At 49.5% G+C, this 23,364-nt stretch overlaps 1 protein-coding gene across 2 annotated transcripts in view; it reads left to right on the top strand.

The window, feature by feature from the left end:
• The first annotated feature begins 1,323 nt into the window (after positions 1-1,323).
• The window catches only part of Pemt (phosphatidylethanolamine N-methyltransferase), an 80,545-nt gene continuing 58,504 nt past the window's right edge, over positions 1,324-23,364 (top strand). The window contains exons 1-2 of one of the 2 annotated variants that reach the window (XM_005349957.2): positions 1,324-1,510; positions 13,805-13,912. In XM_005349957.2, the coding sequence (XP_005350014.1) occupies positions 1,448-1,510; positions 13,805-13,912 (171 nt within the window). In that variant the 5' untranslated portion in view covers positions 1,324-1,447. The remainder of the gene's footprint in view (positions 1,511-13,804; positions 13,913-23,364) is intronic. The other variant, XM_026780556.1, reaches the window with a different exon arrangement.

The raw sequence follows: 23,364 nt of genomic DNA on the forward strand, positions 1-23,364 counted from the left end.
TATGCCGGGTGATGGTGGTGCACGCCTTTAATCCCAATAATAGGGAGGCCGAGGCAGGTGGATCTCAGTGAGTTTGAGGTCAGCCTGGTCTACAAAGCAAGTTCCAGGCCAGGATAGCAAGGACTGCTACACAGAGTAAACCTGTCTCAAAACAACAAACAAAAAAGTTACTTATATTTCCTGTCCACTGTTTGCAGTCCAGTCCTGTCTACTGAAGGACCTAACTCCTAACTTTCTATCCCTTAGGGACCACCTTTCAGGTAAAGCTTGATCCTTATGATGGAAAGGAGTTTCAGAAGCCAGTTTAAAGCAAAGTTTACTGGGAAGAAGGTTTAGAATAGATATATACGCATGGGGATTAATAAAAAGAGGTGCTCAGATGAAAGACACAGAGAGTGTGGGGGTGGGCTTCTCAGAGAGCCACACATAAATGCCGGTAGCCCATAGAAGCCACTCGGGTGACTCTCAAGATACATCTTAGAGGGCTGGTGGTACCTGCACCCCCTCGATAAACGAGATGATAAGAGTAGTTCCAGATGTTATTGTAATCTGGAAAAAATAAACCCACGGGTTGCACAAGGGGGGGGGAGTGTGTGTAATCAAGAAATATCTTATACTGTAAATGGGGCTTGTGAAACTCCTAGAGAATTGCAGGGTTTTTCTGTTTTTTTTTTTGTTTTTTTTTTTTTTTTGAGACAGGGTTTCTCAGTAGCTATGGAGCCAGTCCTAGAACTCACTCTGCAGACCAGGTTGGCCTCGAACTCAGAGATCCACCTCTGCCTCTGCCTCCGGAGTGCTGGGATTAAAGGAGTCTACCACCACCACCCGGCGAGAATTGTTGGTTTGTAACTGGAAAAGGAGAAAGGCCATATACTTTCAGGCCTTAAAGTTTGGCAAATTGCTATTTTAATAGTCCTCTTTGAAAATATCCCCGTCTAAGAGGAACACTGTCTCTATGTAGGCAACCTTCACAGCAAGAGTTAATTGTGCTAGAATTCTTGATCCTCAGCTGGCAAAAGTGTTACAATCATACTCTGGAATGAGGGTCCTTCTTTCCGTAAATGTCCATGTCTTTTTAGCCTATTTCAGAGGAAACTAGCTGGGGTGCAGCTAATGGGCCCAAAGTAGCAGCGTAGGAGCCTCAATCTGAGGGACATCGCCCGGAGTCCCTCTGTAACCAGCAGTCTCTCTCCAATAGTGCCCTGGGACTTGTAGTCCTCCGCTACTTGCCACTTGGAAGTGCGCCCCACGAGGCAGTGTTGGGAAACTACATTTCCCAGAAGGCCAGGAAACGTTGGGGACACGAGAAAAGACTCCCGGCCGGCTGCGCTTCCTTAAATGCCAAGGGACTGGGTCCCCAGCCAAGTGGCGCGGGGCGAGGTCCCCACGTGTCACCTCCTGAGGAGGTTCACGGGGTGGAAGGAAATACGAGCCCGAAGCTGCATTTATGAGCAGCTCGGCGGCGGGACACGACTGCTGTGGAGGCTTTGGCAATATCGACTTCAGGAAGGTATAACTCGCACAACAGTTCCGCTCAACCGAGAGGGATGGTCAAGGCCAGAGCCGGTAGGCGACGCCTACAACGCTTGGTGGGCGGGGCTACTCCGTTCCTAAGCAACGATGGGCAGGGCCGGGAGGAGAGGGGCGGGCGCGATTGGTGGTGGTAGTAGTAGCAGGGATTGCGGGAACGTGAAGGAGTTGTGTCACCTCTGTTGTAGCATAGGGGAGCCTCTGTGTCTGTGATTATATAGCCCAGGGAGATTGTGCATGGAAGGCTCTGGGAAGGTGTGAGCCTGGGGATTTGCATGTGAGTTCCTGGAGTTATGTAGTCGGAGTTGCACGTCCAGCGTGTGAGTGTGTTCAGGGAGAAGGCGGCTAACTGCATTTGGGTGGCTGCTGTGTGGTAGTGTGGCAGGCGTCATTGCCCCTGGCTTCACACATCTGGTCCCCTCTTTGGTCTCCTGGTCAGAGGAGTGGAGAACGCAGTGCCTGGTCGGGACGGGATGGAAGTGGTGGACCCCTGGCCCCTTGGTGCTTGGTTCGACATCCCGCACACTCCTGGGCATCTCCCCAGGCTTCTGATTCTATCCGAGTCTCCTCTTCTGCTTGTTGCCTCCTCCTCCTGCTGCCTCTGATCCACTTCATTTGTTCCCTTTTTACATGCCTCCATGTGCACGTGTTCATTTATTCGCAGGCATGGTCGATATTCAGAACGGAACTGCTGAGGTCCAGTTTCTGGGGGCAGGCAAAGGCTGGCCATCACTGAGCTTTCCTTCGTGTAAAGAGACTACAGGCATAGAAGTAGTTGTTGAAAGGAGAGGGAACTGATCTGATTTTAGAAGAGCAGTTGAAGGTTTGCCTTGTGTGCCAGGGAAGGGTAGAAACATAAGCAGTGAGTGATAAGCCATTGGGGTAGGAGTTCCTTTTGGAGAGACAGGAGGCACACAGGAGGGAACATGCTCTTACCCACTGGTGTTAAGAGCATGAAGGATGGTTGAGGGATATGGGTGGGCATTGGATGTTGGAGAAGAGCTTCTTTAGAATATTTGTTACTGAAGAATATCCTCCATCCAGCTAGGTGAGTGGCAAGTCCTAACTGCATCTCCAGCCTTTGCTCCCCCCACCTCTCCCCTATCCTCTCTTTATCCCCCCCCCCTTTTTCTCTTGGGCATGTGAGACAAGTCACCCCAGCCAAGGCTCCAGTGAGTTATGCTTTCTAACGCAGTGCATCAGCCACAGCAAGAATACTGGCTGGAGTGGTGGGTAACCTTGAACTTGGGAGTGGGGAAGATGTGAGGGGACAGACAGGGGGTAGGAAACAAGACCTGTATAGGCCTGGAGCCAGAGACGGGAATCTGTCCTGCCTGGGATAGCGCCCTGGGTGTGAAGCTTTCCTGTCCTCCCACTAACCCTCTCAGTTCTAGTGGGTTTTCCTATCCTGCGTGCTCCCAGCCTCATACAGCTGGAGACCCAGGGTCGGTTCACGAGATAGGTCAGGATGACCCTTGTTGACTAACATTGTGGGCTTTTTCTATCACAGCCTGGTCAGCACCGTTAAGCTTCCTATTTTCAAGGGCTTTTTTTTTCTTAATAAAATAAAAGTAATAATATCACTGTCTTAGTTACTTTATTATTGCTGTGATAAGACACCATGACCCAAGTAATTTATAGGACAGTTTCTTGGGGGCTTGCAGTTCCAGAGGGTTAGAATACACGAGCAGCATGGTGGGGAGTGTGGCAGCAGGCAGACAGGCATGGCACTGGAGCGGTAGCTGAGAACTCACATCTTGATCCATAAGTAGGAGGCAGAGGGAATTAACTGGGAATAGCATGGACTTTTGAAGCCTCAAAGCTCATCCCCAGTGACACACCTCCTCCAGTAAGGGCAGGTGTGGAAACATACCCTTCACAAACAGTTCCACAGACTGTGGAACAAATATTCGAACATATGAGCCTATGGGGGCTGTTCTCATTCAAACCACGACATTATACAACATTACCATTGTGCTCTTATGCAGGAAATTTTCCTCTTTCAAAATCTCAGGGTAAAATAGTTAGTCCCTTGCCCAAGAAAACTTAAGGTTCTTCTTCACCTTTGGACACTTGCGCTGAGGTGCTCCTCAGTGCAATGGAAGTGTTGTGTGTCCCATATATAGTTTAGACTTTTGTGTTGGGCACGTGCCTAATGTGTTCAAGACCCCGAATTTGATCCCCATCATCTCAACAAACAAAAGCAGTATTTTTTTTTAAGTAACCACATTATTTAAGGAGAAATATAAAAGAGGGGCTCAGTAGATGGCTTGTTCTGCAGAGTGCTTACTTGCTGTGCACACATGAGGACCTGAGTTCAGATTTTCAGCATCCACATGAAAGTTTGGGTGCAGCTTTAGCAGCTGTAAGCCCAGCTCTAGAGAAGTGGAGACAAGAGGACACCTGGGTCTCTCTGGGCATCCAAGTCGGTGAGCTCCAGGTTCAGTGAAAGAGCCTGTCTCAATGGGGCTGGAGAGATGGCTCAGAGATTAAGAGCATTGGCTGCTCTTCCAGAGGTCCTGAGTTCAATTCCCAGCAACCACATGGTGGCTCACAACCATCCATGATGAGACCTGGTACCTCTTCTGGCCTGTAGGTATACATGCAGAACATTGCATACATAATAAATAAATAAATCTTCAAAAAAAATAAAGTAGACATTTAATATCAATCCATGGCCTCCACAAATACCACCATATACACACAAAACAAAAAGCAAAGCAAAATTTTCCCAAACTACAATTTTCCTCCATGTCACAGTTTTCTTATCTGTATGTTACTCATCCAGATTGAAAAAAATATAATTCCCTAAACATATAGCAGTATGTGTTGGGATGTGATTTAGAGCATATGATTAGACACCATGCCATTTAACATGAAAGACTTTGGCTTCCTAGGGTGCTGGGGTTTGCAGTGGGTGTGGGCACTGAGGGATGTCTGTGTTTGGTTATTAACTGTGTATAAGGCTATTTCACCATGTGGTGCTACATACAGCACTCACAGCTTCCTGTTGCTGGTGGCCGCTGTGCAGTACTGGACAGTCCAGCTGTTGAGGAACAGGCCCTTAGCCAGGTACATGTTAACCCACTTGGCTGTTACTATAGTCTTGTTTGTGTGTTTAGTTTAAAAAGTATTGATTAGGGCACAACCCAAGGTCCTTCTGTTCCCCAGTGTGGCAGTTGTATGAAGCAGGCTGAGAAGGGCCTGCCTACCTGTGTGAGTACTTCTGAAACTCAAGGTGCTGTCTGCTTAGGGCATCCAGGTTTGTAGGTCACCTTGGGATACTCAGATCCAAGGAACGAGCCATGCCCAGCCATCTTCCCCCTTTTTATGAGAACTTTTCTGCTCAAGGGAGAAGGTGGGTGATAATGTCACAAACTCAGCCTAGGTGTCACAAAATGTGCTTCAGTGTTGTAGAGGGTTGCTTGTTCAACCCGGCCGCCTGGCTTGCTTAGCCCTGAAATAACCACACAGAAACTGTATTAATTAAATTACTGCTTGGCCCATTAGCTCTAGCCTCCTATTGGCTAACTCTCACATCTTGATTTAACCCATTTCTATTAATCTGTATATCGCTACGTGGCAGTGGCTTACTGGGAAAGATTCAGCATGTCTGACTCTGGCGGCTCTGTGGCAGCTCTCTGACTCTGCTTTCTTCCTCCCAGCATTCCATTTAATTTTCCCCACCTACCTAAGTTCTGCCCTATCAAGGGCCCAAAGCAGTTTTTTTTATTAACCAATGAAAGCAACACAAAGACAGAAGGACCTCGTACACCACTTCAGGTTTTGGTTTTTCATCTATCAGCTGAATGTAGAAACAGCTATGGACAACGCTCTTCAGAGGTCAAAGCCCTGCACTCAGGAAGCTGAGGCAACTCTCAGCCCCCTTTGTGATAGCTGTGCCCGAGTGCCCTGCTGGAGACCAAGCTTGGTGGCAGACATGGTGTGACTTGACGATCACGGTACTCAGCTTTTCTAATGCTGTGACCAAATACCCTAGGGAAAAGATAAAAGGTTTAGTTTGGGTCACAGTCTCAGATGCTTCATCCCATGGTCACTTTCTCTGTTGCCTTTGGGCTGTGGTGGCATGGTACATCATCGTGAGGGCATGTGACAGCATGCTCTCTTCATGGTGACCAAAGCAAAAAGAGAGGTCTCCATATCTCCTTTGAGATACCCCACCGGTGGCCTACCTTCCTCCCACTAAGCCCTATCTCCTGAAGCTTTCGTTCTCAGTCGTCCCATCAACACATGGGCCTCAGGGGGTCCCCTCAGATCCAAATTAGAGCAACCCCTTCAGGGAAAGATGGTTGCTGCTAAAATTGTTTCTAATTGTCTCTTTCTTTTTTTTTAAAAAAGAGTAATTTACTAATTTTTATTTCTGTGCATTGGTGTTTTGCCTGCATGTATGTCTGTGTGAGGAATTCAGATCCCCTGGAACTGGAGTTATAGACAGTTGTGGGCTGCCATGTGGGGAATTGAACCCCAGAGTCCTCTGGAAGAACAGTCAGTGCTCTTAACTGCTGAGCCATTTCTCCAGCCCCTTTCCTCCTTTCTTTCTTCTTCTTTTCTTCTTCCTCTTCCTCTTCTTTTCCTCTTCTTTTCCTCTTCTTTTCCTCTTCTTCTTCTTCTTCCTCTTCCTCTTCCTCTTCCTCTTCCTCTTCCTCTTCCTCTTCCTCTTCTTCTTTCTCTTCTCCTTCTCCCTTCTCCCTTCTCCCTTTTCCTTCTCCTTCTCCTTCTTGACAGAGCCTTACTGCATAGCTCTGGCTGGACTGAAACTTGTTATCTATGTAGATCAGGCTGACCTCAAACTCACAGAGGTCCTCCTGGGATTAAAGGAGAGCACCACCATACCAGGGTAAAATTAGCCCTTTAAACAGAGCATTGTGGTGTACACCTCTAATTCAAATACTTTGGAAGATGAGGTAGGAGAATTTTGAGTTTTAGAACTGCCTAGGCTACATGGTGAGTGAGACCCTTTCCAAAAACGGAACCAAACCAAGGCAAACCAAGACACCTTTCTGTTGAATTACTTCTAAAAGACCATGAGGCCATAATATTAGATGGCTTATTTGCGAACTTTTTAAGGACATACATTTTGACTTTAGGATTTTTTTTCCACTTAAAGTAGACTAGGATGAGAGCTTTCTTTGGTGTTCTTTGTAACCTTGGGTAAGTCTCAGGTGCTACTTCTGCTTCTCTTGAGCCATGTGTGACTTCTAGCTTGGCAAATAACATTGATGCTGAGCGCTGAAGACTTGCTCCAGGGGTGTCTGCCTCTTGTTATCCTTCAAGTAAATTGCTGGGTTGATTTGGTATTATTCTTTATAAGATTGCACAGCTGTGCTGATGGGAAATGTAGCTTTTATTTTCCTTGCAGTATCTTTACCTAGGGTTTTTATTAAGATATTGCTGGTCAGGCCTGGGGTGGTGTGCATGCTTTTAATCCCAGCACTTAGGAGGTAGAGGCAGGTGTATCTCTGTGAGTTTGAGACCAGCCTCGTCTACAGAATGAGTTCCAGCCAGAGCTAATAGTGAGACCTTGTCTCAAACATTATCTATCTATCTCTATCTATCTATCTATCTATCTATCTATCTATCTATCTATCTATCTACCTACCTACCTACCTATCTACCTATCTACCTATCTTATATATACACACACAACATACACACATACACACACATATAATTTATTGGTGGTTTCATAAACAAGTGAGAAACAGTCCCACCTCTTGAATGTTCTGGAAGTGACCCTGTAGAATTGGTATTATTTCCTTAAGTTTTTGGTAGAATTCATCCTGAAACCGTCTGGACCTGGAGATTTTTCTTCCTTCTTTTGATAGTTTAAACTGTGAGTTCACCTTCTTTCATAGGCAAAATACTATTATTTCTTCTTCAATGAATTTTGGTACCTTGTATCTTTCAAGAAAGGTGTGTTTCATCTTCATTGTTGAATCCATGGGCATCAGATTGTTCATAATGTTTCCTTACTGTTGTTTTAGTGAGTCAGATCTGTAGGGGAATCCTTTTTGTTGCTGATGTTGGTAACTGCACCCATAGTCATCTCTATCCCTTCTGAGAAGACACAGTTATTTTGGCCCATGCTCCCAAATGATGCCAGCTCATTGTGGTGGGAAGCTGATAGGGTGATGGCCCTTGTCCTCCGTGGCAGGACCTCCAGGCTGCTCCTTCCTCAGGTGAAGTCAGGCAGGAGCTGTTACTTACTTGTGCCTTGTCTCCTTTGCTTCTCAGTCAGTTTAATTAGAAGTTGGTCTGTTGCTTTCTTCCCCCAAAGAACAGGCTATAGGTTTGATGTTTTGTTTTCTCCCCACCCACTAGAATAGGGTTGATTTTTTTTTCTCCTCTCTTATGTTTTCCTCCTGCCTATCATAGGATGGTTCCCACTGTCCAGTGCTAGCTTTGAATCAGCATCTTCTGGCTCTTGCTTTAGGATATGCCTTCTAAGAGGTCCCCTCCAGAAGGTGAGAGGTGACACATTTGTTTTTCGTAGTCAGGATCTAGCAGGGCAAAGAGTCCAAGTGCTTGACACCAGAGCAGCCCTGCATACCTTAAACTTCACGCTTGTATTTCACATCTGCTCAGCACTCTGCATGGGTAGTCTTGGGCGGCCATTCCTGTCATTTCACTTCAATGAGGGAATCTGGCCTCAGATTGGTCCTGGTGGCTGCTGTGAACTCTGTGGGAATCAGGAGGAAAGTGGAGCTCCTCCTTCACCAGATCCCACCTCAGATCCAGGCAGGCCTCAATGTAGCAAATATGGTGGAAGGGATTCCTTAATATTAAATGTGTCACCTACTCCTCCTGGGGCATAGACCTAGATGGAAATGTCCCAATATATGGTTCCCCTCTACAGGGCACAGGGAATGTTCCTGGATCTGCTGACAATATCAAGACACTGGGACAGCTGGGAAGAGGGTATACAACCACAGAGGTCCTCTCCATGGCATAAAAGATCCTGTCCCTTTTCTGAGATAGCCCATTCAGTCCCTTTATCCTTTGATGTGTATGGTACGTGCCACAGAGTGGCCCGTTACTGTCAGGTGATCAGTGCAACGTTGACTGTCCTGTGCTCTTGCTGTTTGTTTGGATGTCACAATGTGGCTTGCACCCTGGGTGCTGTTGACCCCCTGCAAATCATTCCCTAACAACAGGACATTGCTCTAAAGTGTGGCCAGGTCCCCAGTGCAGTGGAATTGCTGCTATGCGCCTCCTTCCTACCAGCCTGTGGGCGTTCTGCAGCTGAGTTCATCGCAGGTGACCTGAGCTGTCCTTGGAGCCCAGCTCCCATTGCCTTCTGGTTCTGGTAGGTTGAGTCTCTTTAGCCTCCAGTTAGGCCTGTGCCCATGAGGGAAGGTCTCTTCTTAAGAGTCAGGCTTCCCTGTTTGGAGCAAGTTGAAACTGGGAGGGGCCCCTCTCCTTTCCTGAAGTGGCCCAGATGGCACCTCTGGCACTGGCTGGAGGCAGAGCCTAGGCAGGAGAGCCAGGGTTCCTCTGTTCATGTCTGAGGGATTTGGGGTGAATTTTGGCTGATCCAGTTTTAAGGGGGCTTTGGGAGGTGGGCCTCATGTCTCTGGTGTGGAGAGCTGGGAGCATGTTCTCCTGCTCTGGTCTCTGTTCAGCATCTGTCATTGCTCCCTAGGCTGCAGCCGCTTCTCCAGGCAACACTAACTCTCAAGGTGACCTGGCTTCCAGGTGAACTCCCAACCTGCTGAGGCAGGCTGACCAGGGCACTGGGACCTGGCTGTGTGGCCATATTCTGGTTTGGATAGCTTTAACTGAATGACAGCTAGATGCCAGTCTTTGTTGGGTTCAGTTTCCCTCCTTTGTCTAAGCTCCCACAAAGGTGGAAGCAGCATGTTCTTTCCTACTCACTTCACCCATCTTATGGTGGAGTTCCAGGATCCAGAAACTGTCTTTTTTCCTTGTCCCCTGAGGCGGGTGGCTTTCTCCTGGTGGCTGAAGTCCATATCTTGGGGATTTTCCTGCCTAGGATCCAGAAGGATTGGACTGGTCAAGGCTGGTGCTGGCCCTTACAGCCTGGGCTCTGCAGGTTTCTCTAGGCCTTCGTTATCTCAGCTTCGGTGGGTCTAAAGATATGTCTTTTTTCAGGACTTGGTTCCCGGACCTTGGTGATGGGCTCTAGGAATGCTCTCAGGCCTGTCATTTTTTTGGTCGTTGACACCCTGAACTAGGACAGGCTCCCTTCATGGTGCTCAGCACCGGGAGAATGACACTGAGTTGAATTCTTAACAATTTCTAAAGATTGTAAGAACAGCTTTTGCCCCGAAGCCCATGGGGAAAGCGGGGGTTTCCCACTGCAAGGGCAAAATGCTGCCTCTTCCAGGTGCCTCTCGTCCACCTTGCTCCCATAATATGGTTAAGCTCACAGTTAAAAATTACATTGTTATGTATTTGTTTTGCATATGTGTGGGCATGCATCCACATGCCACAGCACCATGTAGCATCTTATAGGACCTGTAGGCCTAGGAGGTTCTTCTGTGGGAGCTGTACAGAGGCCAGAACAGTGGAGCAGACAAGTATGGGAGTAAAAGTCTGCAAGGGAAGGTGGGGGTTGGGACTCAGGCGGGGTCCAGAGCCTCAGGCTTGCTAGCCCTCCCACCTTTGTCCTCCACGCCCTCCTCTACCTCAAACCTGCAGACCTAGAACAAACAAGCCCCACCTGGGGACTTCAAGCTGCCTTGGGAAGTCTCTCCTCTCCCTCCAGCTTGGCATTTCACCTCTGCCAACTCTCGAAAAGCATTGATTCATCCTTCAGCCCTGCAGAAATGCATATTTATGAAGTATAGTATATGGGTAGCTGGTGATTTCAAGTCTTGCAATCTTACAAGCCATGCCTCTGTGTCCAGAGGGGCCTGTTAGTCATGTTGTCTGTCCCAGCTGTCTGGTTGCTTGCAAAACTCCCTCCAGGGGCTGCTTTGGCAATTTCTTGTCTCTTTCCAAAGCCAGACTAGAGGAGGCCAGAGGGTGGCTCAGCCATGGAGCCCCTTGGAGATGACCATTAGCCTTCAAATTTTATTGATGATGAAACAAGGGCTTCTGTTCACTTAGCAAATATTTACTTTCTGCCAGCTTTGGCAATCAGAAATGAAGACACAAAGATCAATAAAAACGTGGTCTTTAGCTTGAGGAGAGTTGCAAGACAGGGATAATAATTAGATAATCTCAAAGACTGCACCCCAGAAAGACAATAGAGTGTCTTGGTAAGGAATAGGGGACTGCTCCATGTGGGGCTTGCGGGGTGTGCAGGAGTTGTTCACAGTGTGTGGATGGATGATGCATGCACAGAACCTTTGCCATGTTCCTGGCATGCACAGAACCTTTGTGAAAGGATGGGTCATAGGTGAGGGATTGGCCGGCTGTGACGGTCCACTTTGTGGGGTGGTATAGAGCCCACCTGCTGGTGTGCCATGATGAGCGAGCCAAGTGTAGGTGAGGAGGTGTGAGTGAGGGTGGCCAGCAGATGTGAGGTGCCATGTAGGAGGGCTCAGAAGGCCCTTTGCTATGCCCTGCGGGAGCCATGAGCACAGGGGTAGTGAGGGTAAGGGATGGATTGATTTATTAGGTAAGGGAAGACTGAACAGATAAGACAATGAAACAGGGGTGTGGTGGGATGTGGGGCTATGAGTGCCTAAGCAATACAAGTTTTTGACTGGGGCTTGAAATGCAGAATAGGAAGGAGGGGTTGTGAGATATAAGGACTTCCTGCTGGGTAAGGATATGTGGTCCAGCTGAGGGACTTAACGTCAGCATTCTCTGGAAGTGGTCAGGCAAAGTCAGGACCCTGTGCCTAGGCCAGCTGCCCTTCTTCTATTTTCTGCAGTACCCCCCACCCCTACGAGTGGTTTGGCCCTTGTGGTCATGGATGCTTAATACATGTCTCTCTTAGTGGGCTCAGATTCTAGAAACTTTAGGGCTACACAGCTCCAATCCCCTCCTTTTCCAGTAAGGCAGCATGGTCTATTTTGAGGTCTGATCCAGTGGCTTTGTCTCGCATGAGTGACGTGTGCCCTGGGAGCACCTGACCTTACTCTCCACAGCCCAAGGTTGTGCTGAGAGGCCCTGATCTCATCTAGGGCTTCCTGGGACTTTGTCCAAGGGCTCTGCAAGGCAAGCTTGCCTGCTATGTTGCCTGTGTGCTCTTGATCCATCAGCAGCCTGGGATGAGGTTGTGCCTTCAGGCTCATTCCCTGTGGGTTCCTGAGCAGGTTCTGAGTCATTCATTTATCGACACCCGAGTGTACTCACTGAGGTGTTTCACACGCACGCTCCTACACCAGTGCACTTGCGCCTGTAGCCTGTGTCTGTGGTCTCCACAGCAGGATGGTGAGTAGAGCCAGGGAGAGTTCACAGCACTTATTTCGTCTGTTTTAGTCTCACCGCTCCTCTCCCTCACTGGCTTTGTTTTTGTTTATTGAGTCAGGCTCTCAACTTGTAAACTCGGTTGACCCGGAACTCACTATTTATGCTAGACTGGCTCATGGAGATGAGCCTGCCTCTGCCTCCTGAGTCCTGGGATTACAGCTGTGCGCCACCAAGGCCAGCTCTGGTTCTAGTTATGAGTAGTTATTGTAAACCTCTTGATGTGCCTGGTTTACAAAGTAATTTCTGTTGGCTGTACATGTGTATTAGAGCAGCAGCAATACAGTGTCTGTAGTTTGTGGTGCCAGATGCAGGTTCGGCATCTGTAGAGGCCTTGGTATATCCCTCGTGGATATGGGTGGCTACACATTGGGCTTGAGCATTTAGCATCTGTTTTGCCCACCTTTGGCTCCGTATCCTGGTGAGAACTGTGGCCTGATTGGGCAGAGAGCTCTCAGTGGAAGACTTTACTGCCTAGTGACTTCCCAGTAGCCCTTGAGTCACACTGGGCAATGTGGTCTGCATGGCAGACTGAGTCTTCCCAATAGGCCGTTACTGGGTGAAGCAAGAGCCTGGGTAGAGGTTGCTCTCTCTCCAGGGATGGGCAACTCTGGCCGGGGATGGCAGACTAGTGAATGCAACACATTATTTCCTCTCCTTCCCCCAGTGTGGAGGTTGGAAACACTCTTTGAAAGAAGTCGTTTTATCCTGACACGAAACAGCTAAGCATGCGTGAGAGCGGAGTCTGAAGAAAGCCATAGGCCTGGGGGATGAAGCCTTGCTTGTAGTTTAGTGTCTTTTATTTCAGCTGCCTGTGGGGAGACAACACAACATGCTGCTTCTTCCTAAAACAGAAATTAAGGACATTTAGAAAAAGAACCCAAGGACCCAGCAATACCACCCAGTGCCAGAGCTTCCTGACTGAAGAAAGTGGCTGGCTGCTCCTCTCCTCTCCTGTAGGCAGAGGCTCCCACTCAGAGGGTTTGTTTCCATGGGACATATGGAGACGTCCTCTGGTTGCCTCAGTGGGGAGGAGCTGCCATCCATCCTCCAGTGTGTGGGAGCCAGCATCGGAGGCTGCCAGGCATCCTCGAATGCATAACATAGCTCAGGACTGACACCGGCCCCAGGTGTCAAGCCCTCAGAGCTTTCGTGAACAGATACAGCTGTTTACTGTTGTGGTTGGCACTTCACACATGGCCCGTACCTTATTTCTCTAAGTTGGGCACGTAGGTGGTTTTGTTCTGGTGGTGCTATTGCAGATGGAATCCAAGGTTGTGTACATACTAGGCCAGTGCTCTGCCACTGAGTTTATACCCATACCCCCGGGCTATCTCCTGTGACCCCTGGACGTTGTCACTGTGAACTGGAGGGGGTGCTGCTGTGTACTCTCTTCATGCTGTGTGTGGAGTCACCTCCATCCCCAGCTGCAGCCATACTGCTCCTCCTGAGGCTCTGGGAGAGGTGGCCATGGCCTGTGGCCATTAACTTTTACTGCTGCCTTCTGAGGCTGAGTTCCTCTTCCCATGTGTTTTGGTCTCCTGGGTTCTCCTTGGGTCTCCAGAGAATCCTCATCTGAGATTTCCATCACGTCCAGGGTTAGTGTCACTTCCTTCTGAGGAGCCTGGCTTGGGAGCCATGGCCATCTGTGTACGGTGCTCACGAACACCTCCGCAGTCGTTAGTCTAGCACCTTCTGACAGTTGACACGGCTGACTGGTTTCAGCCTTTTATCTTCCCTCTTATGATATTCAACTGCAGTGACTCTGTCTGGACTTGGATGTCCCAAAGCTTCCTCTATTTTCCCAGAGGTCTTTGCATCCTGGGTGTTGCTAGACAGTCTCCTGCTGATGGCAATTCTGTCCTTGCAGGCAGATCTCTTCGTTATGACCTGGCTGCTGGGGTACGTGGACCCCACAGAGCCCAGCTTTGTGGCAGCTGTGCTCACCATTGTGTTCAACCCGCTCTTCTGGAATGTGGTGAGTACCATGGCACTGGCGCTGGCTACCCGGTGAGCCTGGTGTGGTGGGGTTGCTGCTTTCAGCAATCAGGCACATGGACAGAGGGGTAGACGGTGCCTCTGTTCTCTGCCTTCCCATGCCTGTCACTGTCCTTTTCCCTTCTCCCTCCCGAGGTGGCACTCAGTGAATGTACGCTGAGGGGAGTCTCTTGCCTTTGTGGAAGCCCTGGGTCAATGTCAGGGTGATCTGGGGTGTCCCATCTGCATGGTGGAGGGCTTCCACCTGCACCAGCCTTCTCACTGGATGGCCTGGGCTGTCCAGGTTCTGACGCCTGCACCCAGCCTTCTCACTGGATGGCCTGGGCTGTCCAGGTTCTTTCCCGTTCTCTTTCCTGGGTTGCTCTATGGTAGCACTGTTTTTCTTACAGGAAATTTTGAAAGTGACCCCCACACTGGGTCACTTTTTTTTTTTTTTTGCCTGATGAAAGAGAGGGACTAAAACCTGAAGACAGTGATATCCAGTTCATTATGGCCGAAGGAGATAATGGAGACCCAAGTGCTCGCTGAGGCAGAGCCTGGGATGCCCTGTGATTGCCCTGGAGCTAGTCTGTAGAGGGCTGTGCTTGCTGCCGGCAGCGCACTGTTCCCAGACCATTGTCAGTTCAGCTGTGCTGGGGTGGAACACCGTATTCTTTTCATCTGGTTTATGGCTTGGATCTTTTTTTCCACCTGGGGTGAGGATAGCAGAGTGGTTGGGGGCAGGGATGCTTGGCTCAGAGCCACCACCTTCTGAATGTTTTGTCCCTGCACTCCTGAACACACTGGACCTGCCTTAAGAGGGGGCTGCTGGGAAGGGTCCATGTTAGCCAAGACCACTGTGTAGGTGTGACCTCCCCTTGCTCCTGAGTAACCATGGCCTTGGAGTGTACCGCTAGAGTGTGCCAATGCTGGCCCTGGTTCCCGATAGCCTTCTGGCAAGACCACACACATGGTGCCTTGTGCCCTAAGCTTGCCATGTTCACTCCTCACTCACCCTGGGCACTCTCTATGCTGTGGAGCCAGCACACCAGGCTGCAGGACCCTGTAGGGGACAAATACTGATTTGAGCCATGAGAGAATGTTTCCGTTGTTTGAAAGGAGTCAGAGGACACCAGTACAGGGCATTAAAGGGGCTCCTGGCCTGGCCAGGAGATTCCGCTGTCCTCACCCACTCTCCATTAGATGTAGTGCGCACAGGACTCTCCTGCAGGAGGCTGCTGGGCTCCATAGCTGGACGGAGCCTGTGTTCTCGCTGCTGGTAGGCCTAGGCTGATTAGCAATTGCCTGAGTGTGGACTGGGCTCCCAGCACAGGGAGAACAGCTGGCCAAATGCATAATGGGTATTGGGGAATCCTTTTAGTGATGTCCAAGTTCCCTTTGTTCATTTTCCAGGGACCCTTGAAGCAGTGTGTCTTTGCACACTTAATTTTGAAGCTGAGTTTGGATCATAGGAACAGACCAAACAGCCCAGATTTGGAGACAAGTGACTGCCCTGTATCTGTGCCTTTGTTATAAATGGTTTCTTTTTTTTTGGTCATAAGTTTTTTGTTTGCCTCATTTTTTTTTTTTGAGACAGGGTTTCTCTGTGGCTTTGGAGCCTGTCCTGGAACTCCCTTTGTAGATCAGGCTGGTCTCGAACTCACAGAGATCCGCCTGCCTCTGCCTCCCGAGTGCTGGGATTAAAGGCGTACGCCACCACCGCCCGGCTTGTTTGCCTCATTTTGAAAAGAATTATTCCTTAGAAGTGTGTATAGTCATTAGTGGAAGAATGAGTGAGCTCTTTAGAGTCAGTTCAGAATGAGAAAAATGACAGTGTTGCGGTTGGCTCAGCTGAAGCACCTGGAGGCCGGAGGACAGGAAGCTGGAAGCCTAGCTCTGAACTTGGTGGGGACAGGAAGCTCCTGTGAGCGTGTGGATGCTGGAAGAGTAGTGCAGTATCTTACTGCATGCAGCACTGGGCGTGGCTCGCTGTGCCCAGGCTATGTGCCTGGCATTTCTGCAACGTGGCACTTACCCTGGGAAATGTGTTGGAGGAAGGTTTTAGTCCCTTTCTGTTGCTCTAATGCGGTGGTTCTCAACCTGTGGGTTGTGACCCCGTTAGGGGTTGAACAGAGGTTGCATATCAGATGTCTTGCATGTCAGATATGTACATTAGGATTCATAACAGTGGCAAACTTACAGTTACAGTGTAGCAGTGACAATAATGGTACGGCTGGGGGTCACCACGACATGAACTGTATTAAAGGGTCGCAGCATTAGGAAGGCGGAGAGCCACTGCTTTAACAGAATAACTGGTGCTGAGAACTGTAGAGAAGGAAGAAAGATGTTGAATTCATCATCTCTGGAAGAGCCCAGCAGTGTGGTACCAGCATCCTGGCAAGGGCCCCTAGATACATCAGAGTATAACGAGGAAGCAGAAAGGAAAATGGCCACGTGCACAGAAGGCCAAGTGTATGTGAGTAGCTTCCCTTTATAAGAGAAAGAGCAGTCCTCCGAGACCAGCACCACTCCCGTGCCAGGGGGTCTGCCATGGTCAACCACCTCACGCCTGCCCTTCTTAAGGATTCCAACACCATCACGCTGGAAACCAAGCCTTTGGCACATTGACTTTAGTGGACACATTGGAGTCATGTTCAAACCATATCAAAGACATTTATTCTTCAGATACTTATTGAGGGTACCAGTAAGAGTGTATGGGTCTGGCCCTGGTGCAGTGGCCTCCTAGGAAGGGCAGTAAGGGAGTGAAGATATAAATTGACCCCTCAGGGATAAAGCAGGTAAGAGGAAGAGACAGAAAGGGCAGCCAGAGAAGGTCTGTCTGAAGGGCTGGCTGAAACAACACTTACATAAGAGGGCCCTGGGTTTCTGGGGGAAAAGTTGCAGGACCTGAGTTGGTTTTATAGTGAGGGCAGTGGGGAGGCAGCCAGGCTGCGTAGAGGCCCAGATGGTGGCTTGCAGCAGAATTGGGGCCATGGAAGTGGGAGAAGGGGCAAGAAAAAGCCTGGCAGAATTGCAGAAGCAGCAATTTGCCAGTTCTGTGGACCTCGTGTGGCCAGCTGGCTGAGCTGGGCAGCTGAGGAAGGTAAGGTGTGAAGGATGAACGTGGCTTGTCTCAGGGACAGTGATGTCCATGGAGCTTCAGGAGAGGCCATATTGGTCTCTTGCCTGTTGCTCTGATAAGATAGCACAAGCGAAAGCGACTTTTAGAAGACAGAGTGTATTTGACTTTTGGTTCTAGAGAGCTGAGCCCATCGTGATGGGAGGCTTGGCAACAAGGGGCAAGCATAGTAGCTGAAGCGGGAAGCTGAGAGCTCGCATCATGAAACAGAGGGAACCAAATGAAAGTGCCAGGAGACTAAATTCTCAAAGCCCAGCCCGAATGACACTTTCTCTAGCATGGCTGGTTCGCCTAGGCTTCCCAAGCAGCACTACCATGTGGGGACCAAGTGTTGAAGCCACCAGAGGCTGAGTGTGGGTCTGTGCCTACGGTGGTAGAGTGGCTATCCTGGGCTGAGCCTGGGGACGCAGGTTGGCTCTTGGGTTTGTCATCTAACCCCTAGGCTTTAGCTGGAGGAAGTACATTGGTAGCCTTGGGCTGGGTGGAGCCACTTCGGGTTGCAGCATTTGGACAGGTGAAGCCATCCTTCCTGGTCCACACCCATCTCAACCCGCTGTCCCCCTCTCTCACTTGGGCCTCTGCTTCCTTTTTCCTCGCTTCTTCACAGCTGGTTTGTTTCCTCTCACCTTGGGGACCTTTGTTCTTGAGGCCTCTAGGAGTTCTCTTGTGTTCAGCCCGGATGAGGCCTTCTCAGCCCCTTCCTGCTGGGTCTCTGGGGACTTTCTCACCAGAGTCTTCCTTTCCTGGGGGCCAGCTTTTCTGATTCCTCACTGCCTTTCTGGTGTTCTGCCCCTGTATGTGTTTCTTCAACCCCTCTTATTTTTGAAGCTGGCAGATATGCACGGAGGTCCCTCTGTACAGAGAGGAGGCTGTCTGGGCACAGCAAGAAGTGTCAAGGTCATGAAAACTGTGGCAGGGCAGGAAGGAAGGGGCCAGGATGCTCTCAAAGGACCATGTGTCACCCTCACTGTGAGGTATGGCTCTCTGTGACCCAGACTCTGCTCAGAGGTCTAAAAGCCTACCTGCAGCCCATCTGGGTGCCTTCAGGACCCAAGGGGGCTGGGCCAAGGTTTTCTCAATGTACTCTTCTCTCCCTGTCCCTGTAGGGGAGGTGTCAGAGGGAGGCCTGACCACCATCTCCTGCCTGGACACCAGGGTCTGTCTTCACCTACTACAGCTGTTGGTAGGAGTCATCGGGTAATGTCAGACCTGGGTTTGTTGCAGGCACTTGTGCTGCTCTAGCTTCTAAGCTGGTGGGTGTCACAGGCTCAGGATTACTGACAGGGAGGGCAGAAGTACAGTTCTCAGCCTGGCCAGGGACTTTTGTATCAAGAGTCTTTTTTTTTCACCTACATCCTTGGTTACCCTGGGCCCTTACTGGATGTATAGTCCCTGCTTTTCCATGGTTTCTAGAAGACTTTTGTCCCTGTGGCCTGTGGTGACCTTTGTCAGCTCACCTCCCTGATCCTTCCCCCTCTCGACCTGCCTTTTCTGACTCTAGATTGCAGGCATTTGGGGTCAGCTACAGAGTCCACTGTAGCATGATCAGCAGCCCTAGCCCCTACCCAGCTGAGGCCAGGAACACAGTGGACAGTGGCCACAGTAGTCTGAACGCCCACTCTGTATCTCGTGCGTCTCTTAGTGCGACTGCTAGCACACTGCTCCTGACTGTATCCCAGAGTGCTCGCTTTTCCACGTTGTCTGCAACCTGCCCCATGGTGTTCTGGGTAGCAGCTGCTGTGGTCTGCATCTGAGGGGTCCAGCCCCTGTCTCCTTCAGTGCTCTGGTGAGCCTTGTATAGTCAGTGCCTGAGGAGTGCTGGTGTTTTCATGAACACTTGCCTTCTGTGATGATGGCATCCAGTGAACACATTCTGTATCCATCCTATGTGCACACTCATTCCCTCTGGCAAACCTGGGAGTAAAGCACTCACTTTGACAGGTCTATGACAGGTCCCGGGGGGATGGGGTAGATGGCTCCATGCAAGCCCCAGTGGCCACGCTTTCTTGGTCAGAGCCCTGGAAAGCCAGAGCCTAGACCTCAGAAATGGCCTTGAGCTTGGGCTGTTTACTTGAGGAAATGTCACACAAGCTTTGGTATCCTTGGCCAGATGGAACGGATTGTCAACAACAGGCAGTAGCCAGTGGAGACAGCCTGTTTGGACACTAGGGCCGACTGTGATCATAGAGTCTGGTCCTGAAATAGTTCATCTCAGGGCCCTGGATCTGGAGTGAGGGGGGATGGGCTGCTGTTAAGACCCTTTTCAGGGGGATAGAGAGAGAGCTCAATGGTTAAGAGCACTGGCTGTTCTTCCAGAGGATGTGGGTTCAATTCCTAGCACCCACATGGCAACTTACAACTCAGTTCCAGGGGATCCAACACCGTCACACAAACAAATGTACACATTAAAAAAATGAAATAAAAGATGAAACAAAACCTCATAACTGGATATAGTGGCACATGCCTTAATTCCCAGCACTTGGGAGGCATAGGCAGGTTGATCTCTGTGAGTTCAAGAAGAACAGCCTGGTCTATACAGTGAGTTGTAGGACAATCTAAGGTACATAATGAGACCCTGTCTCTAATAATGGTAATAGTAATAATAGTAATAATAATAATACTACAAAGACCATGGTCAGGACAAGTGGTGTGGCGGGGCAAAGCTCTCACAGGTCCCTTCCATGTAGTCTTGTTGCTGTAGATCCAGCCACTTCCTGAGGTCAGGGAGCAGTTGTCCTTCCCCAAAGGGGGAGGGGCATACCCTGACCCTTCTGACCCTTGCTTAGACCAGCTACCCACAGGCCACCTTGCTTCACAACCACTGCAGAGTAAGTCCAGCTGCAGGCAGATACCATCTGAAGGTGGCTATCTGCAGTCCAGAGGCCTCCCGGCGGCCCGAGACAATGGTCACTGTGTCCGGGGAGCTAGTTTGAGAAAGGTCTTTCCCATTTCAGGACTTGGGAAGAACTCTCTGTGCTGTACACAACGGGATATTTGCATCCTGGGCCTGGGCCTGATGGCACAGGTGCCTTGGAAGAAGTTTAGGGCTGCTGGACAGTAGGTGGCACTGTGGGCTAGAGGCCTGCTTCCCTGATCCCCATGGAAGAAGAGGAGAGAATGGCAGAAGGGAAGGTGGGAGACAGGTGACAGTAAGGAAAGTGGAAGTCGAAATGGGGGAAGAAGTGACAGTGAGGGAGAGAGTGACAGCGGGGAAGGAGGTAATGGTGAGGGAGGGGGTGAGGGTGGGGGAGGAGGTGAGGGAGAGGAAGGAGAAGAGGGGGGAGAGGAGAGGGGGAGGAGGTGACAGTCAAGGGAGAAGAGGTGAGGGGGAGGGGGAAGAGGTGATAGTCAGGCTGGAGGGAGGTGACTGTGAGGAGGTTCCTTAGAACTGGAGTGGATCACAGGGTGTAAGGGTGTGCTTTGTTCTGGTGGTGGCCAGCAAGGGCCCTGGCCCCTCTGTCCCTTAGTGCCTTTCTTCTGTTACCACTCTTCTGTTTTCAGATTCCAGCCTGCTCTCTCCCTCTTCTCTTCTCTTCTCTTCTCTTCTCTTCTCTTCTCTTCTCTTCTCTTTTCTTTTCTTTTCGTTTTCTTTTTTTATAATTAATAAAAGGGTTATTTATTTAAAGGGAAAAACTTACAAATCACTGTCCTAGACAACAGCCCTCTGCATGAACAGGAAAGGAGTCTAGTATCCGGAAGCAAGAGAGCTAGCACAGGGCTACCACTGCTTTTTAAAGCAAAAGAGACTACGCCCAAGTGGGCTGGTATCTTAAAGGCTATTGACTGAAGGAGCAGAAGGAGCTCCCGCAGCACCTCCTCCTTTTGTTTAAGTAACAGAGTTCTAAACCCAATACAAAAAAATTTACACTAGGAACAGATATTAAGTATAAGATTAGAATTACAATAGCATAAACAATATTAAGCAAGGAACATATGCTAAATGTTGTAATAAATATTCTATCCTATGGAGTCTAAGTCTTGTATAGGAAATAGCTTGGCTAGATCATAAGAGGACGGTAACTAGCTGGGCAGTGGTGGCGCATACCTTTAATCCCAGCACTCGGGAAGCAGAGGCAGGCGGATCTCTGGAAGTTCGAGGCCAGCCTGGTCTACAAGAGCTAGTTCTGGGACAGGCACCAAAGCTACAGAGAAACCCTGTCTCAAAAAACCAAAAAAAAAAAAAAGACAGTAACTATGACTATCTAATCTTCAATCCTATTGAGGGCCTGAGAAGGGAGATAATATTACTTGAGCAGGCAGGAAGTACAATCAAGTAGCTTCCAAAGCAAGCGATATATGACAGAGACAATTAGCTACCCGAGCAATCACTCAAAGTCTCATTTTGCAACGTTGAAGCAACCAACTATTAGGAGTTTCGCTCTCCCTCTTTTCTTTCCGTGTGAGGAGCCTCTCAGGTGCCAGAGGAGCTTACCCTATGCATCCTATAGGGGGCAGCCTAGCTTTGTAGTCTGGTGCTGCCCTTGCTGACTCCATTGGTCTGGTGAGGTATATGCACTGAGGTCTCATCTAGCTGTGGAAACCTACGTTTTACCCAGGCCTGACCTATGATGGATTGTCTTGGCATCTTACCCTGCTCTCCTGGAGTGAGCACTTGACTGGGTAGGTAAGCTTGGCTACCAGAAGATAAGCAGGATAGCCAGATGTACTCATCACACAGCTCCCAGAACCTCAGGAGAGAGCTCAGCAAGCGCCAGGCACTCCTCAGTCTCCCCTGGTTCTGTCTCAGCTGTACTCAATGATGCCTTACTCCAGAACCAACATAGGCCCAGCCTCAGGCTGGGCTGAGGATGACCGCTTCCATTAGCAGTGACGCAGCTGCACCATTTGCCCCTCAGTGTTGGCTGTAGTGTGGGATGTCTCAGGGCATTTGAGTGTGTAAGCTCTTCTGAGCTGGGCAGGAGATGTGTGTGTAGTTGGAAGCAGCCTATTCTCCTAACTGACCCCACCCACCCATGGCAGCTGTGCTGGTGGCTCCAGCACCAGGGCTGCTTTAGAACCCAGCGCTCCAGCAACCTGGGATGAAGTGTCCAGCACAGCGTCTCACAGAGGGTGAACTCACAGTCTCTGCCAGGATGGCATAGAGACAACAGCAAAGAATAAAAGGAAGGAAGGCTGGGCAAACTTGCCGAGTAAAGGTTGTCCCGGTAGCAGTTCGTGCCATGGCTAGGCCCTGGCTTCACTTAGAGTATGCTAGCTGGGTGGGACAGAGACATCTTCCTCCAAAATTACTTTGATACTGGCTATTTTGGTGTATTTGAATGGTTTGTTGTTTCAAGGCTATCCTACAGCAAAGCATGGATAATATCAATATACCTGAAAGATGGAGGATAGGATGCTTGGCCGTGTGGTTTGATATAGATGAACTCAGGGACACAGGAAATGTGGTCTTAGTCCTTGACTGTTTATCTGTATCCCTGGAGACCAGGCTGTTTTCCTGCAACGCCTCCTTCCCTTCTCTCTTTCCCTCTCCTCTTCCCCTCTCCCACTCCTTCCTCCTGTTCCTTCTCTGAGGAGTGAACCCAGGGGCTTTGTGTGTGTGCATGTGTGTGCATGTGTGTGCAGGTGTGTGCATGTGTGTGCAGGTGGAGGTTGAAAGTTGACATTGGATGTCATCCCAAATTGCCGGTGGTCATGTCAGAGGAGCAGCAGATGGCAGTTGACTTCAGGGTATCAGTCCACCAGGAGGTGAATCCCTGATGGATGAATCTCAGAAAGGAAAGGCTCTGAGACCACAGACTCCACAATGTCTTTTGTTTCTGCTGTGCCTTTACATGTTTGCCACTGCCATCTTTCTCTGGTATCTGGCATGGTGTGAACGGGTGTGGGGAGATTCCCCACTGCCTGTAATGTGGTGTGTTTATCTCATGGAAACATCCCATTCTACTGGACATTTACCTGTTGATTATTATGAAGATGATTTCTTTTAAGTTGCATTGTTTAATTGATAACAATAATGTTACCTTAAATAGAGTTTTGATGATAAAATATGAACAAGGAAGCGTCTCACAGATAGAACACATGGGTTTCTGTTGAGGAATTGTCTAGATTGTGACTCAGGTTAATGATTAAGAAAAACAGTTGAGTCCCAGTAGCCCAACTAGCTTACATTCTTTTAACCTTCATATTAGGAGATGTGTTCACAGGTTTTGGAGTGTATCATAACTGAAACAAAGCTTTGAAAATAACTCAGAGCCGGGCAGTGGTGGCGCACGCCTGTAATCCCAGCACTCGGGAGGCAGAGGCAGGCAGATCTCTGTGAGTTCGAGGCCAGCCTGGTCTACAAAGGGAGTTCC

The sequence above is a fragment of the Microtus ochrogaster genome, chromosome 7 (assembly GCF_000317375.1).
Source record: "Microtus ochrogaster isolate Prairie Vole_2 chromosome 7, MicOch1.0, whole genome shotgun sequence".
Classification (NCBI taxonomy): domain Eukaryota; kingdom Metazoa; phylum Chordata; class Mammalia; order Rodentia; family Cricetidae; genus Microtus; species Microtus ochrogaster.